The 17,778-nt window shown below is 41.5% G+C and overlaps 1 protein-coding gene across 3 annotated transcripts in view; it reads left to right on the forward strand.

The window, feature by feature from the left end:
- Window positions 1–3,440: 3,440 nt before the first annotated feature.
- MCCC2 (methylcrotonoyl-CoA carboxylase 2) overlaps window positions 3,441–17,778 on the forward strand; it is a 37,737-nt gene continuing 23,399 nt past the window's right edge. The window contains exons 1-6 of one of the 3 annotated variants that reach the window (XM_039388334.1): window positions 3,441–3,729; window positions 7,771–7,837; window positions 12,371–12,455; window positions 12,718–12,819; window positions 13,439–13,566; window positions 15,238–15,350. In XM_039388334.1, the coding sequence (XP_039244268.1) occupies window positions 3,598–3,729; window positions 7,771–7,837; window positions 12,371–12,455; window positions 12,718–12,819; window positions 13,439–13,566; window positions 15,238–15,350 (627 nt within the window). In that variant the 5' untranslated portion in view covers window positions 3,441–3,597. Of the gene's footprint in view, window positions 3,730–3,925; window positions 4,010–7,770; window positions 7,838–12,370; window positions 12,456–12,717; window positions 12,820–13,438; window positions 13,567–15,237; window positions 15,351–17,778 lie in introns of those variants that run through there. The other 2 variants (XM_027748083.2, XM_027748084.2) reach the window with 2 other exon arrangements.

Consider the following 17,778-nt stretch of genomic DNA (forward strand, 5'->3'; position numbering starts at 1 on the left):
TTTTTTTTTTGTTCTGACATTTGTTATGCCACACTTACTATCAGCCAATTATACTGTTGTTAATTAATACCATAAAGATGAAATGGATTCCTTCTGAAGCAACCTGGATACTTTCAAAATGTTGACATAATCTAAACCACTACAATGATGTCATTGGACCATACTAGAGACTGCTGACCTGTAGTTCTACTTGTTTAGATGCTGGCATGACTACCTTGCAGGAAAGTGCAATGAAATAATGTTTAATCTTGTAACAAATATCCCTTTGCATTTTAATGCTAAAGCTATTGGTACTGGCTATACAAATTCTTTACTTCTTTTTGTGAAGTATGTTATGTTAGGAGGAATGAACCTTTTAGGTAGAGTGTAATCTCTGAAGATCAGAATGCAAATACTGGAAGTAGTGTAGTAAATACGTAGATATGTTAAGCACTGCAGGTATTTTTATTAGAATCTCCAAATTATGTATTTTTATTAACAGTTTTTAATTACATAAATTAAAAGATCCCAACCTGAAAAGCCCAGGGGGGTTGGTTCCTTAAAAATGTATTGAAAACTAGACAACTCAATTTACTAAAACACATTAGCGCAAGGTAATCTTTGCAATGTTCATCACTGGGAGGAAGAGATTGATGTTCCCTAGTATAAATGCTAATTTTCTTCTAAATTGGAAAACAAAGTGATCGATACCATTTCTTTTTCTTGGTTTTACATGTAAGTGTTTGTATATTTGCTGACTTCCTCGGTTTCCCTTGTGCAAAGATGCACAAAGAGATTGGATTTAAACCATGACTGTACAATGTCATTGTTTTGAGGATTTGCTGCTTTGAAGCACTTCAGTTTGAAGGGTTTTCTCATGTTGCATGTCTGCTTGTACTGTAACTTGCTATAAAATTCTAGTGTAGCTTTAGGTTTTTTACTTACCTCATCAAGATGATGAGGTAATGAGGTTTATGCAGTGTCAAAGTGTCAGGTGGTCACTGACAGATTCAGTGTTTACTTGGAAACTCCTGCTTGCATAGGAATGAGTGTTTAGATTTGAATAGTCTAAATTTTTCTCCTGTTACTTAATAGTAGCAGGTACTTTTGCAAAATAAATTATTTATTATGAATGTGAAACTGAAATCTGTTATCAGCTTTTAACTGGGTAATTTTTTACTGGCAGGTAAATAATATAAGTATGCAGTTAATTCTGAAGGACTTGAGTAAGTTCGAGAATGTTTGTCTTTTCAGAAGTTATTTAAAACTTTGTCAGTGAGGAAAAATATAAAAGCTACTGTTACTGCAAATTGATATATTAGCAGGCCTCTGTCAATGAAATGTCACTGTCAGCAGTATTCCTTGAGGTGATAGAAAAGGGACTAATGATCCCAGTGTGAAGTAACTTATTTGAAAGCATATGATCAACCCACCTCACCCCCCCCAAAAAAACCCTCCAATAGCACCAACAGTTTCTGTTCAGATGGTGTCTTGTACTTTGCCTAATCCATTTAACTTGAAATGTTTATCTAAATAGTCTTACTGTACATTATAAAATAGATTTATGTATACATAAAACTATGTATTGTAAATCTTGTAGATATTATTTTAAGTATGCAAGTGTTTACTTATTTCCTGATACATGTGGCATGTTTATATCACTTGCACTCATAGAGCCTAAAAATAGAATTGTGGGGAGTATCTATGAAACAGTTGCTGTGAGTACCTTCTGAGTGAGTACTGAGGGGATAATCATTCTACATTTAGTTGCATACATTTTAGCTTGCATTCAGATTACAAGGTGGGGAAAAAATCAACTCTTTCATTACTAAGATTTATGGTGCCTTATATGAATTGTTAATTGGGGTTATGCTTTCTCTTTCCTTGCAGTAAATTCCATGCACTTTGTTAGATTTTTTTTTAAAGAACAATTTTAATTTGAATAGACGTAGGTCAGTTTTTTGTATTCTGTTTTGTGTATGAAAGTTCTATAATGATGAAGGATGTAAGAAAATATTGGTGAAATCTCAATGCCTCTGAGTAGCATTTTTACAAAGATGTGGCATAAGACTGCTTTGCTTAGAGTTCTCTTGACACCCTGTATTCATTGCATATGAGCTTTCTATTTCAAGGAAAGTACTTCTATTCTCTGTGTAAATTATGTGAATAAATTATTTTCTATTACCAGTGTTTCCATTTCTTTGAATATCAGTTGCCGTTTTTAAATGCTCATAGGCATAGTATGGTAAAGGCAGGGAAGCCTTGCAGAGAGACCTCAACAAACTGAGGACTGGGCAATCACCAACCATATGGAGTTTAACAGGGGAAAGTGCCAGATCCTGCGCCTGGGATGGGGCAACCCTGGATGTATGGGCAGACTGGGGAGTGAGATGCTGGAAAGCAGTGCCATGGAAAGGGACCTGGGGGTCCTGGTCAATGGCAAGTTGAATGTGAGTCAGCAGTGCCCTGGTAGCCAGGAGGGCCAACCCTGTCCTGGGAGCATCAGGCACAGCATCGCCAGCCGGTTGAGGGAGGGGATTGTCCCGCTCTGCTTTGCAGTGGGGCAGCCTCATCTTGAATATTGTGTGCAGTTTTGGGCACCACAAAATAAGAAAGATATTAAGCCATTAGAGAGTGTCCAAAGGAGGGCAGTGAAGATGGTGAAGGACCTTGAGGAGAAGCCGTGTGAGGAGCGGCTGAGGGCACTTGGTCTGTCCAGCCTGGGGAAGAGGAGGCTGAGGGGAGAGCTCATTGCAGTTGTAACTTCCTTGTGAGGGCAAGAGGAGGGGCAGGCACTTCTCTATGGTCACCAGTGACAGGAGCTGAGGGAATGGCCTGAAGCTGTGTCAGGGGAGATTTAGGTTGGATATCAGAAAAAGGTTCTTACTCCAGAGGGTGGTTGTGTGCTGGAACAGGCTCCCCAGGGAAGTGGTCACAGCATCAAACCTGACAGAGTTCGTGAAGGATCTGGATGATACTCTCAGGCACATGGTGTGACTTGCGGGGATGGTCCTGTGCAGGGCCAGTAGTGGACATGATGGTCCCTGTCTGTCCCAATTCTGTGATTCTTTAAGTGTGGGCTAAAGGAAAGGCTCAAGTCTGGGCTGCAACACCAGGGTGCATGAAGACCTGCTGGCTGAATGTAGTTTAACAGGGACATTGTTGTCCTGTGGTTTTGTTTTAGAATAGTACTTGATTTACTTGGTATCAGACTCCTCGGTATTATCTCTCTCTAAATACAGCGGCCTTGATTTAAAACAGTTAAACTGGAATGCTGGAGAACAGCAAAGCGTTCAAACAAGGAAGCAACTCGACCAAAGAGGTTTGGACTCTAAAAAGCTCTGTCCCTATTACTGTATAACGAAGTGTCTGAGAAGGCCAAGGGGCTCTCCCTGGCTGCACAAGCATGTAATCCTACGCGAAATTCTTCCAAGGGACGCTCTTCCGCACCCCCTTGCCCCCAGGTCCCGGGGAGCGGGCACAGGCCCTGCGCCTCGGGCCGGCCCCGCTGTGCCCATTGGCTGCGGCGGGGGGAGTGGCGGCAGCGGCGCGGCCTGGGACGGCCGGCTGGCTTGGCTCGGTTTGGCTCGGCTCGGCTTCGCTCGGCCCGGCCCAGCCATGCTGGTGGGCGCCCCGCGGCTCCCGGGCCGCTTGCTGGGGCTGCTGCGCCCGCTGCTCGCCCGCGGGTACCGCGGCGAGGCGGTGGCGGCGGTGGGGTCGCGCCCCGACGCGAGCTCCGCGCTCTATCAGGTATGGCGGGCCGGGCGGCGGCGCGGGAGCCCCGGGCGGCCCCGGGAGGCGGGGTCCGGCCTCCCCCGCTGCCGGGCGGCTTCGGGAGAGCGGGGCCCGCGCGGGGTCGCAGTGGCCGCCGTGGAGTCGCTGGCGCGAGCGGCGGCCATTTGGTGCTTGGCCAGCGCGTGCCGGCGCCTCGGGCGGGGGCCCAGCGCTGCTCCCGCCTCACGCGGGTTGAACGCCGGGTTCTGCTCGCTTCCTTCAGCCTGAGCGGGCAGCTCTGCCGTGGAAAATGAACGTGGGTTTGTACCGGGCGACGGCCTCGTCACGGATACTTTTACACTTTTTTTAATCGGAAGGCCGTTGCTCGCTGTGTTTTAAGCTGATCGGTACCGTGCTAATTGAGGTGGAGACGGGGAGTTTTCAGGCGGTTGAGGACGGAGCCTGATGATTTCAGAGTTGGACGTGTCCTTGTGTTTGCAAACTGATTCCCGAGTTGGAAATAGGTGTAATAGCTGTACCGTCACGGACATGCGTCCAAAAACGTCATCTTTTGAGGAGAAGGATTAGGTGTAATTCCACTTGTATTTACAAATAGAGAACAGTATTTGTATCTGGTATAAGTTGGTTCATTTTTAACGGGGCATTATTAACATTATCATGTTCCAGATAAAAGTCGTGTTTACACTAAGGCTGAGAAAAGCATGGCCTTAGATGTGGATCAAAACTGATCGGAGAGCGAGCATTTGTTTTTGTCTGTATTCCAAGTAAAACATCAAACAACAGGTGAAGGGACAACACGTATTGTTATTGAAATAGCTCCTTTGGTTCTGTGTTTGATATTGTGCTTTGTTTTGCTGAAACTAAATTTGGGACTGAAGTTAGGTGACTGAAACTCCTGTGAACTTTCAGAGTGTGTCTGTGTGTGTGTGTGTGTGTACATACAAAGCTTGTGTATATGAAGTGTGTGTATACATATGTATGTGTGTACATTCATATTTTGCATACCAACGAAAGGTATTTTAATAAAGGTCTTTACTCATCCCAGCTGTCTCTAGATTTATATTTGTGTCTGTGTACCTTTCAACCTCAAAAGGAAAGCAAGGCTTGGTAAAATAGGTAATACTGTTAGTATTTGATAGAAATAATTTATAGAACAACGTAAGTGCAAGTAGTGCTTTGCAAACACAAAATGCTGAGGTCCCTGCTGTGAGGTGCTTAACCATCTGAAATAAAAGTACAGTGCAAACACAAGATAGTGATGAAGGTCTTGCCTTCTTTAGCCAATGTTTGCCTTTCTGGCTGTGAATTCAGCTAGACAGGCTGGCCTTCATAATGTAAACTGTCTTTCAAACCAGATAGGTAAAAAAGGTAATTTCAAAGTGAGTGAGTCTAAATTCTGGAAAAGGAAGGAAGGTCTATTTGAAGATTTCAGGGATTAGCTCTTGGAGCCCCTTTGCTGGTGTGAGAGTAATTCATTTAGCTTGTGGAGTAACTGTAGGATTAGTGTAGGTTTCACCTCTTGATTTTGCTTTAAAATTTGTAGAAACCCTCATTGTAACAGCAGAATTTTATAGCCCTTGGTGGGCAAGTTTCCAGAAAGAACTTGGTGCCACTTCACTGGCCTTTTTGTCATTAATTAATGAAGAGCCCACAAATACGTGGTAGAACTAGTACATTTGGTTCTGAGAGGAGTCTTTTGTGTGCGTATTCAAAATTATTTCAGAACATCATCTTTTTGGTAAAATATAATGATGATGTGTTTTGCTTAAAGGTGTGAAAGATCACAATAAAGGTTAAGTGAATTTAAGCAACACAAATGTTTGTGTATACAGTATTTTTTATAGATTATCTAAAGTGGTTTTTCACAATTTTTCATATAGAGTATCTAAGGTAGCTACAGTTAGTTGTTAATGAGGATCTAGTAAAGAAGCCCACGATTGTGATTGCTGTTCCTCTTTTAATATTCTCTGTCTTTTTAGCTACTTTTTTTTTTTCTGTGTTAAAGGCGAGTTTTTAAGCTCAGTACTGTGGGCAAGAGGTGAAGTGTATTTGGGGAAAACAGGCTGAATGAACAAGGAGAAACACGGAAAATATTTTATGTTGCTAAATGACCCACCCAGACAAGCTGAATGCTGGCACAGAATAATGTTGGGTGGTTGTGACAACTGCAGATTTTTAGAGATATGGAATTACAGTGGCTGATTTACAGATTTTTCACTGGGGAAAAAAAGTTAACTTGTAAAGAAGAGTCTTGGGAAGGGCAGGTTTTGTTTTCTTCAGTGCTTCACATGGTTGTGTGGCCAGTTACTGTCCATAGTCTCTTACAGGAACAGCATAGTCAAGATAACAAAGTGAGACTTCTTTTGTTCTTGGGGGTTTGGGATGCCATGCCAGTGTAAAACTGCCTGTGGGTCATTGCAGTGTGATTTCACAGGTTAGCAGGAAGAAAAACAGGTGTAGAGGTAGGTGTTGGAGCTGTGCAGTGATGGTCAGGGAGAGGGGCGATTAAACTATCAAAATAAATAGATTGAAAGGGGAATAATCTGATGGACATACTGATACAGTCTTAAAAGGAATGGAGGGAGGAGATGCAGGAGGCTGGTGACCTACTGTGTTGCCAGTCGTTGGGGCTGCAGGGGGGCACCTTGCTTCAGAGAGATTTCATTAACTAAGGCCAATGTCTTGCCCGTGTTTGGTGTTGGCAGGCAATTATTTGGTTCATACAAGTGCAGGCTGTGAACCATACCAGGGATGGCACTTCATTTGTACTTGGGGAATCCTGTTCCCAAGAGCCAACAGAGGTACAAAAGTTGGACTTCAGTGTTTCAGTTACCTTGATCTTGCTGGATGACCTCTGAATAATGTAGGTGTAGTCTGAATACCTCTAATACCTTATGTATTAATTGTGTAGACGAGCTGATAAAATTGCTCAGACCTGTTTTCACTGTAAATGTTTTTTAGCTTTCAGTAGAATATTTTAAATCTATTTGTAGCAATTACAAAAGGGGAGAAGTGTGTTATTTTGAAAGTCACTATATATCTAAAACAGAATGTGAGGTCCCGCCGTACATGTTTTTATTTTCTTTCTGCTTTGTATCTTGGTGCCTTTAAGTGCCCAAGACTGACCTGAACAACCTTAACTGCAACGTTCACGGCTTCTAGGGGAAACCTTAAGTCTGAGTGTTGAAGTATGCATGAATATAGAGAGTCACCAGGTGTTTTTTTCTGTCAAAGTAGACTCAAACATAATCTAAATGACAATTAGACAAGGCAATATGGTCTTTTTATGCAGCATCTTCTTTTATTGCAGTTACATTTTTCAAAAAGGTAATATAGTTCTTAATATGTCTGCAGAAAAACCCAACAAATTAAGCTTGACTAATACCTTCAAATTCCTCAGAAATTGGAAAAAAAAGCTCTACTGTAATGAGCACACAAAGTTTTGGATAATTCTGATAGAAATGATGAGCTCAGTACTGGATCATTCATATTCAGAACAATGAGTCTTTGTTTTTCTGGAGATATAATGGCAAGAAGACCCGACTGGTTAAAAAAGAAAAAAAAACAAAAAAACCTTTGTTTTATCTTTATGTTCAACCTAAAGAAGAGGAATCAAAAAAGTGTTTACCAAATTCCATTTGGTCTAGATCATTCATCCTTTGCTACAAGAGACATAAAAACACTTACTTTGAATCCACATTTTTTACGTAATTAGCTTTAAAAAGCAAACCAACCTATACCAAGAATAAACAAAGTCTGAAAAATAGCACTTGAACTCTGTAGTGACTAGTTCTATTTTAGTGTATTAAATTCAGAACTAGACTTTTAGTGTCCTAACACACTCTGAATTTTTGTGAAGCATTTTTATTAAATGCTTGAGAGAAGCCAATACATAGGTAGAAATGTCATTACTTTAAAGACAATACAGAGGCAGTATTTAACAAGGTAAAATTAGATTTGGAAGATATGTTAGTCTTGTACTTTCTGTGTTTTTTATTAAAAATTAATACAGTCACTCTTGGTTGAACTTAAAATTCTGTTTTGTTCCCCACTCAGGAAAATTATGAACGAATGAAAGCACTGGTAGCTGAACTACAAGAACATGCAGAAAAAATCAGATTAGGTAAGTATCATTTTTGAATAAAAAACCAAACTTACTTAATTTGGTACAAAAAGCAGTGTTGTTCTTTGTAATTTTTCCCCTATAACTGTCGTTCATGAATCAGTTGATTCAGATACAACATACTTTCTGGGTTATAGCTCACTCTTGTTGTGAGGGGCCTGAAACTGAACACAGGGTTCGAGGTGCAGCCTCACCTGTGCCACATACAAAGGGATGGACCCTGCCCTGGTCCTGCTGGCCACACTATTGCTGATACAGGTGTCATGGTTTGAGAGCCCCAAAATCCAATTCTCCAGTCCTAGCCCCCCTCCCTCATCTCAACCCAGTGTGAGATGGGTTTTCCAGACACCACACGAGACTCAAAATGGGGGGAAGGGAATATATATTACAATGACTGTACAGATAAAATATTACAATACATTACACAAACAACCTCAACTATCTCTACCATGACAAAGCAGTATTCACAATGGATCAGATCTCTTCTCCCTTCTAAATAAAAGTCCAGGAGGGAAGAAGGAAGAGATCCTTTCCACTCTCAGAGCAGCATTGTCTCTAAGGCAGCAGGCTCTCTTCATGCAGCAGCTGTAGCTGGATCTCTGCCAGTACACACGAGGGGGTATCCAAGCCCCTCTCGGCCCTTCGTCTCCAGGCGAGGGTCTTCTCTTCTGTGGGCTGCGTTCACCCGGACAAAGGTCCCTTCACTACGTCATATCAACGAAGTACAGGAGCCTTCGTGACGGTCCCTATCTTCAGGGGATTCAAATTCCCCTTTGCAGAGCTCCCATGCTCTGACTCAAAACTGCCAGCTTGGCAGTAGCGGGGGGGGGGCCAAGGTCACCCCCTCCGCATTCCTTCTCTGAGCTTTTCAGCTCCTTTGTGCAGTGCTGTAGCACTCCAAGGCTCTTTCAAGTAAGAGTCCATCATCCTCCTCTCTCTAGGAGGGGTCTCCAAGGAGTTTGGGGGGTTGTGGTCAGTTCTTACCCAAACACTCTCTCTCTTTCTCTCTCAGTGTGTAGAGCTTAGTCCTCTCGCTGCTGCTGACTCTCGTCTCTCAGACAACTCTGTGTCTTCCTGCTTGACTGCATGCTTGTTTGCTGCTTCTCTCTTATCTCTTCTGTCTCTCTGCCACTTTTCCTCGGTCAGTGCTGTTCTGCCGCTGCTGCTGCTGCTGCTCACGGTTGGAGAAACTTCTACCTTCTCAGCTACAGATACTTAGCCCAGTCTTACACTGTTCCAAGTCCCTGTAGCCCCCAGCCGGGGACTGGGGGGGGCCAGAGCCCCCTGTGGGGCTGAGGGCCCCTCAGCTCGTGGCTTTCACAACATGGCCACCTCTCCAACAACAACTACCACAACTACTTTCTTTTCTGGTCTGCTTGTGATATGTTTATACTTTGCAAAAGCGCTCATTGGCTCAAACCTCAAGGGTCACCACCCCCTGGGGGTTTACCATTTTATAGCTTCAGGGGGAAAACTGTTTTACCACCACAACAGGCCAGGATGCCATTGACCTTCTTGGCCACCTGGGCACCCTGCTGGATCATGTTCAGCCAGGCAGCTTTCCATCCGCTCTTCCCCAGCCTGTAGCATATCATGGGGTTGTTGTGACCCAAGTGCAGGACCCGACACTTGGCCTTTTTGAACCTCACACCACTGATCTTGACCCATTGATCCAGCCTGTCCAGATCCCTCTGTAGAGCCTTCCTAAGTGCCAGCAGATCAACACTCCTTTTCAACTTGGTATAGTCTGTGAATTTACTGAGGATGCACTTCTTCCCCTTGTCCAGACTGTTGATAAAGTTACTAAACAGGTCTGGCCACAAAACTGAATCCTAGGGAACCTCACTTGTGACCAGCCATGAGCTGGATTTACCTCCATTCGCCACCACTCTTTGAGCCAGGTGTCCAGGCAGGTTTTTACCCAGCAAATGGTGCACCTATCCAAACCATGAGCAGACAGTTTCTCCAGGAGAATGCTGTGGGAAACAGCCAACATCCAAAGCCTTTCCCTCATCTAGTACATGGATCACCCTGTTATAGGAGATCAGGTTGGTCAGGCAGGGCCTGCCTTTGCTAAATCTGTACTGGCTGAGCCTGATGCCCTTGTTTTCTTCTATGTGCTGTGTAATGGCCTTCAAGATGACTACTCCATGACCTTCCCCAACACTGAGGTCAGACTGACAGGGCAATAATTCCCCAGATCCTCCTTCTGGCTCTTCTTATAGGTGGGTGGTTGCATTGGCCAACCTCCAGTCAACTGGGACCTCCCTGGTTAGCCAGGACTGGTGGGAAATGTTGGAAAGTGCCTCTCTGAGTTGTTCTGCCAGGTCTCTCAGTACCCTTAGCTGTATCCCACCTGCCCCCATAAACCTGTGTGTGTCTGAGTGGTGTAGCAAGTTGTTACTCAGTTCCCCTTGGATTATAGGGTCTTCAGTTTGCTCCCTGTCCCTGTCTTCCAGCTCAGTGGACTGGGTGTCCAGAGAAAACTGGTCTGGTAAAGACTAAGGCAAAGAAGGCATTAAGTACCTCTGCTTTTTGCTCATCCTTTGTGACTATGTTTCCCCATGCGTTCAATAAAGGATGAGGATTCACCTTTGCCCTCCTTTTTTTGAGTGGGTCTTTTCAAAGTTCCTGGCTGTAGTTGTGCTGGCAGAGAGAAGCAAGTGTGTAGTAGTTTAAAAGACTGAAATCTCTGTTTCTTCTTTTTGACTTGTAAGACTTACCTGAGTGAATTACAGTTAAATGCAGTTAATGGAGACAATAAAAGAAAATACTTTATAAATGCTTAACTATGCTGCCAGAGGTTGAGCATGTAGCTTTAATTCTCCCCTTCTTGTGACTATCATGATACTAGTTTGTCTTTTCATATACTGTTTCTTATGTAATGCAGTTTCTTTTACAAGTTTGGAATGGAGCACAGTTAAGATCTTGTGCTTAGTGCTTTTTCTTGCTTGCTGTGCAAAAAGGTCCAGAATTTCATGAGGAGATGCAGAAGCCCATGGACTACCTCTGTCTCTTATGGGTGCAGAATCTGCAAGAACAGGCAAACATGCAGCAGTGAAGAAGGCAATTCAGTGTGTGGCTCATGAACTAGTGATCATGGCCTTCTTCACTGCTGCGTGTTTGCCTGTTCTTGCCTGTTACACAGTGACAGGACAAGAACTTAGTCCTCATCTTTCCTACATCTGAGTGGATGTTAATACATGGTTTTGAGTGATATCAGTTGAAATTGCTTTGCCTGTCATTTAAGTATATGAGAAGAATTAGGTGCTTACCTTAGTACTGTTGAAGGATGTGTACAATATCTTTACATTTAATTCTCATTCTATGGAATAGAGGCTAGTGCAGGTTAGAGTGTGCTGATGTTGGAAGAGGAATGTTCAAGAGATTGGCTACAGGGCCTGGGGAGTAAGCATTTGTGAAGAGGAGGAGTGCACAGAGATGACAAAAGTCCCAAGATGAAAATTATTTTTGCAGCATCGTTCAGTGTAAAGGAGAAAGGCAAGATGGAGGTCAGAGAAAATGTAGTTATGATGTGGGATGTTAAAAACATGGATGAGAGTAGTGACTTTGTGGATGTTGTATCATAAGAAGCTTGTACAGAAAGAATTTACAAGATTTAGGCTTAGGCTGGATATACAGACCTGATGAGCAGGCTGAATTGGAAATAAATTGTGGACTTCTGGCATGCCTCATGGGTGGGAAAAGATGTGTGTAGTGATCAGAGAATGAGATAGGGTGGGAGAAAGGTCTTGAAAGGTAGGCTTAAAACTCTGTTTCAGTGATACCTAGCTGACAGAGAAATCCTGGAGTCTCAGGAGAAATGTTAGCAGAATAGCCCCTTCTTTATTTTGGACAGGGAGACAATTTTAGAGTGATGAGGTGAATCAGTGATCTGTCTACACAGAGAGACAATGTTTGTACAAGCTGTTGTTATAAAGAGGCTGAGGTGTGTCAACAGATCTTAAGTATCGAATGACACAAGGCTCTAGAGAGCAGAAGATATGATTTAGGATGACCTTGAGTGAAGGGTTGAAATGAGACAAATATAAACTTGATATTAAATGCTGTGTGCCTAAACTCTGCTTACAGTTTTGGCATGATCTAAGGAAATTAATCTAGATTGTGTTGGGTCATTCAGGATTGGATTCAGCATAGCTATTCTGAATCAGTTCTAGGGAATAGTATTTTCTGAAGTTCTGCTGCTGTGCTTTATCTCTGTGTATTTTCTACCCTCCTGTTTGTTGCCAAGAAGTGGGGGAAAGTTTCAGACAACTGTGTTTATTAAAATCTTTACCTCAAGACTAACTATTAAAAATGAGGGGGCAAATAGAGTACATTCTAAAAAGCAAGCATTTTTATCAGTACCTTAAATGTGTTTGAAATGGAAACCATTATTTACTAAATTTGTTATTGAGGTCTGTGCTTCAAAAAATGGGAGCTTATCAGCACTTCCATTCTAAGTTTTAATATAAGTGGTGATTTATCTATCTGTGTCCATAGAAAAAGTGACAATTTACTGTTGTATCACAGGAGGTGGAGAAAAAGCTCGTAAGCGTCACACATCAAGAGGAAAGCTGTTACCCAGAGAGAGAATTGACAGGCTTATTGATCCTGGGTAGGTACTTCTTTTTTTTTCTTCAACACTTCAGGTTCTCTTTTGCAGGTCAATACTACAACAGGCTTCTTTACTCTTTAGTTTCCATAAGCACTGGCGAGTAACACCACTGAAATTTTACAGAGGTGTTCTTTGAAATACTCATCTCTTTTTTAAAAAAACCCACAAACCTCATTTTTTAAAGTGTAACCTTTTAAGTGAGATCCAATGACAGATATAGCCAGTTAGTTTTTAAAATTTTGTTTTATTTGTCGTTATTCAGTTCCCCGTTCTTGGAGTTTTCCCAGTTTGCTGGTTACCAGTTGTACGGTAATGAGGAGGTACCTGCAGGAGGCATTATCACGGGCATTGGACGAGTATCTGGGTGAGAGCTTCCAGTCATCTGCATTACTGATGTTATGAAAAAGGAGAAGGTGTAATTTTATTCAATTTCCAGCGTTAATCTGTTAGCATTTTTAGCATTTCGTTTCTGATACCCAAAAAATGAACAAAGTTGGTATCTCAATATGTTTAGTCTTGGCTAAAAGAAAGTGAGGTTTTTTGGTTAGGTTTTTTTTTTTTATGTGTTGTGTTGGGGTTTATTTATTTGTGGTTTGATTTGGGTTTTTTTTTGTTTAGTAAGTGTATCCCATATTAAAACAGAACACATGTAGAGTTTCTGGTATTCAATGAAGGAAAGAGATTAGTGCATTTGTAAAGAATTTAAAAAAAACAGGGGGGTATTTTAGTCTAAAAAGTAGTTTTTCTTACTTAAAGTACCTCCAATACTATTCTTGAAATTAATTATGATGCTATACATTATGGAACAGGATATCATAGCACTGAGGCCGCTGTTACAGTGTGCAGTTTACAGAATGCAGGTGGGAAAGAGCTCTCAGAGCATCAGGGCTTCAAGCATCCTTGACATGTTGCAGTTCTTAAACAACATACATACCTACTCATTAGAAATGTTTTACTCTCTCATAAACTTGTTTTATTTTTAGGGTGGAATGCTTGATTGTTGCTAATGATGCAACTGTCAAAGGTGGTACCTATTATCCCATCACTGTTAAGAAACACTTACGTGCTCAAGAAATTGCAATGCAAAATCATCTCCCTTGCCTTTATTTGGGTAAGTCCTATTGCAAAAATAGCAAATGTCCTGTGTTAAGGGCAGCTCATGTGTCCCCAGATTTGACTAACCAGGAATGTATTTAAGACACACATTTTCAAATCTGTTTTCATTAATACTGTGTTACCTCTGCAGATTGGTGGCACATCTTAACTGGAGGGTATTTATAGGTTCTCAGCACTATCTTCTGCACTGCTGTAGGGCCAGGTTCAGATGTAACTGTTAACACTGTATAACTTCTTTCTTATTTCTTTCCCTTCTGTAGTGAAGCAACAATGTTTCCTGTAGTCTCATCCAGTCAATTTCAATTCCAGTTAAAAAGTACATTCTGGTGGAGCATGTAGCTGTATGAGAAAACATGCTAAAGAAATAAAAATAACCTCAGTAATAGTTTGGATCATCAGATCTTTGGAATTTGGGATTAATTTTACTGAAGTAGAAATTGCATATTATTTTTCATTTTGAGTTTAGTCTATTACATCAATATTTAGCCAGACCTTCCTGTGTTATGTATGTATACTTTTATTAAAGATTAAGATCAGAGTACCAAGCATCTTAGTATACTACAAGTAGTATTTTTATAGCCTGTTTTTATACAAATCCAAGAGGTTTCTGCCAATGTAGACAGCAGTAAGAGAGTGTGTATTCCTGTGGATTCTGTGTACATCAGCGTCAGAGGAGAAAGACCCCTCTACTGTCTCCGTTTAAAAAAATAGGGTGGGTTATTCCTTGTCTGTTTGGCTTAACCTAGCAGCTGACATAGCAGCAGAGGGGCAATAATCAGTTTGCCAGTGTGGATGCTTGTGCTGGTTAAAAAGTCAGCCTAAATGTAGGTCCTGGACAGTGTAAGTGTTTGTAGTTTCTTGCCCTGCTGGCAGGCTAAGCATGCAAATAATACCAAGAGAAGGATTAGGAGAAGGGTGAAGTTGAAACTATTGGTGAGGTCGATACAGGGACATGGGGTGTAGCATTTGTGGAATTGCCACAGAGAGTCTTGGAGGAAAGGGGAGGGCTAAATTTTATCTTGGTTGTTAAAAAAAACAAGAAGAAACTTTGCTTGCGTCCTTCTCTGGATACATCTCATGATGAGATGTATTTTCATTAATTGAGATTGGAGAGGTAGCTGCTGCTGGAAACCTGTAAGCTGAAGGGCACATCATAAGGCAAGGATATATAATAAATGAATCTTCCTGAAGATAGTTTAAGGTCTTTGGTATGAAGTATAATCAGGGTATGAAAGTACACATGCTGCACCTTTTGAACTCATTAGTGGTTAGTCATGCTTTTTTTCTGGAACTTGTGACAGAATTGCAATAGAATAATGGAGTTAAAATTGTACATTGGAAGTCTTCTTAGTTTTAAAGTTTTGCAGTAAGATGAGTTTAAAAGTTTGTATACGGAGGCACGACTGCATCTTCAAGCACATCTCGGTTTATTTTCCATGAAAATGATTGAGATAGATGTGATTTTGGAAGGGGGTGTTTACTATTTTTCTTCTCCCCTCCCTTTCCCCCCCAAAAGAATATCCTGACGTACCTAGATTCATGGAAATATACGTAGTGTTAGTGATAGTAGTTGCTGTATTTTTTAAATAACATGCAGATACTTTACCAACAACTTAAGTGTATAACACTGTTCAAAGGCATGTTCATATATTTTTGTTCACTCTAGTTGATTCAGGAGGAGCAAATTTACCTCGTCAAGCAGAAGTATTTCCAGATCGAGATCACTTTGGCCGTATTTTCTATAATCAAGCAGTCATGTCCTCGCAAGGAATTCCACAGGTAATTTGCTTTTACCTAAGAATTAAATGTACTAACCATGTTTTATGCCTGCTACCATTATCTGTTTTCAAGGCTTGTACCCATGCTTTGTTTTTGACAGCACTGTGCTGTGCTAACCTGGGGACTGGAAGTTACTGTAAACACAGTAACTGTGCACAAGAAGTCATTATAATTTTGAAGAAGCTGTCTTCTTTCTTAGTCTTAGTGTTAATGACCTGACCCACCTGCTCCTGTCTTGGAGTAGGAGAAAAATGGACTTGACAGCATGGTATGTAGGGCCATTTGAGGAAGCACTAGGAAATCTCTTGGAACAGTTGATTATCCTGCATCAGTGTTGTAAAGGTGAGGACCCCTTTGATGATGGCTAGTAAATGAGACACACTTTTAAGTAACAAGGGTATGCATATATTTATATATCCATTTTATACAGTGATGTACCTTATGATAAAACTACCCTAACAATGAGGTTAATTTTCTGATGCATAAAATGACTGTTAGTCACAGTTCATGGATTCAGAGGTGATTTTATGTCATGGTTCTTTGAGGAATACATAGAGATCAATTTTTTGATGCAGAGGGTGTGCTAGGGGAAGTGCACTTCTGCATCTATTACTCATGAAGAGTGTAAAGTGTTTGAGGATGTGACTGCTGATGGGCAGCTGTGGCTGCAGTGAAAGTAGAGGGCAGAGTGTAAGGTCCCAATGGAGTTGAGGAAGGCAGGTAACAGAATAAAGACTAAGGGAATTGTCATCAGGGACCTGTGAGAAGCTGCCAGGGAGGAATCCATGGTCTTTGAAGATAACCTCACCCAAATAAAGGAACACTACAGGAAAGCAAACAACTAGGTAGTTCCTAACAGAATTGCTATCTAATCAGTCAACTCCCAGACTCTTCATATGGTTTTGTAGCCCCCTCATAAGCGTGCCTCATACTCCTTTTTGCAGACCAAAAAATATTCAAGCTTGCTTAGCTGTTCTTCCTGCAGAAAGCGTTCCTTACCTTTGGTGGTCAGAGCTTGTCATCTTTTTCAGATCTCGTTGTATTTTTTTTGACATGAAGGAGGCAGACTGCAGCAGCAGTCCTTAATACAAGTCAGAAAAGGGAAATTGTGATGAACTTACCAGAACTTCCAGTTCTGAACACCAGTTCTCCAAACTAGTCTTCTTTGATCCCAAGGGAGAGCAGACAGCTTCCCACTTGTAGCACTGACTCACAGCAAAGTTCATTCGATCCTGCAGAACTCTTTCTGTTTACCAGAGGAAAGTACGTACCAGTTTCCAACAGCAATAACAAAAAAAATATGTTGTTTGAAGCCTGCATTCTTTATGGACATCTAGAAGTGCTCAGAGCAAAAAGAAGTTACGATCAGAAATCCAGGTTCTCTTTGGGGCCTGACAGTGACATATACAATCCTGACAGATTAATCTATGGCTAATTGCACTGAGAGCTAAGGAATGCAGAACATTAAAAAATTATTCAACCTCTGTTTCCTATTTAATAAGAACAGCAAAATCTATTCTGGGTGAGAATTAGGTCACACATACTGTGGAACTTGAGATGGCATTATTTATTTTCAAGAAAAAGAAATTCTCAACCATATTTTGAAAACCTGGAAGAGGCAGTCATCATTCTTCCAAAGGGCTGGGTTACAGTTTAATTTCTGGGTGCCTGCAATCTGCTTTGAGGTTCTCCTAAGTTACATGTCACAGCAGTTACTTCACCTCACATTGTCTGAGGATAGGCTGTCACACACCCCAGTAGCCCTGGCAATGGTATGACACAAAACCCACCATAACCCCACTATCCAGTGTTCTTTTCCACCTGCCCTGGGGACCTGGGGTGCCACGATTCCAGTCACTTGCACAACTGATTCCACTGAGGCATTAGACAGGAGCTTCTTCATGTGGGAAGGAGGTAGTAGAAGCCAATACTTCCTTTCAGAGTGAAGCATATGCACCAGTCTGGGATACAGTGTTCCATCTGACTCCTTACATTGGCTTTGCAGGATTTTCAAGGAAAAATCCTTAAAAATCCCTTTTTTTGTTACCTTGAAACCTTTTTGGCACATTTTGGAAGCAAGTCAGACTTCAAATCTTCAACCATCTTTTCCTCTGCCAAATAATCCTGAAATCCATTGCCTTCAGAGAAATCCAAGGCTGAAGATTCTAACAACACACTAAATCTGTTTAGGAGGTATGACATAATATACATTCTGCAGTTTTTTTCCAATAATAGAAGTGGAGCAGTGTTAGTGATTAGGTAGATCTCCAGAGAAAAGCAGTGTTTAGATAGAAAAAAAATATTTAGGAAAAAAGACACTTTATAAGCTGGTCATCATCAGTGCAGAGTTACTGCTCAGTCTAGGTTGTACTTTACATTTATATGTGTGATTAAAATTGGTCCTAGAGTTTTTGTAGAACAGCAAGTA

This window comes from Pipra filicauda, unplaced genomic scaffold (genome assembly GCF_003945595.2).
Source record: "Pipra filicauda isolate LSUMZ 115617 unplaced genomic scaffold, ASM394559v2 scaffold632_size202167_pilon, whole genome shotgun sequence".
Classification (NCBI taxonomy): Eukaryota; Metazoa; Chordata; class Aves; order Passeriformes; family Pipridae; genus Pipra; species Pipra filicauda.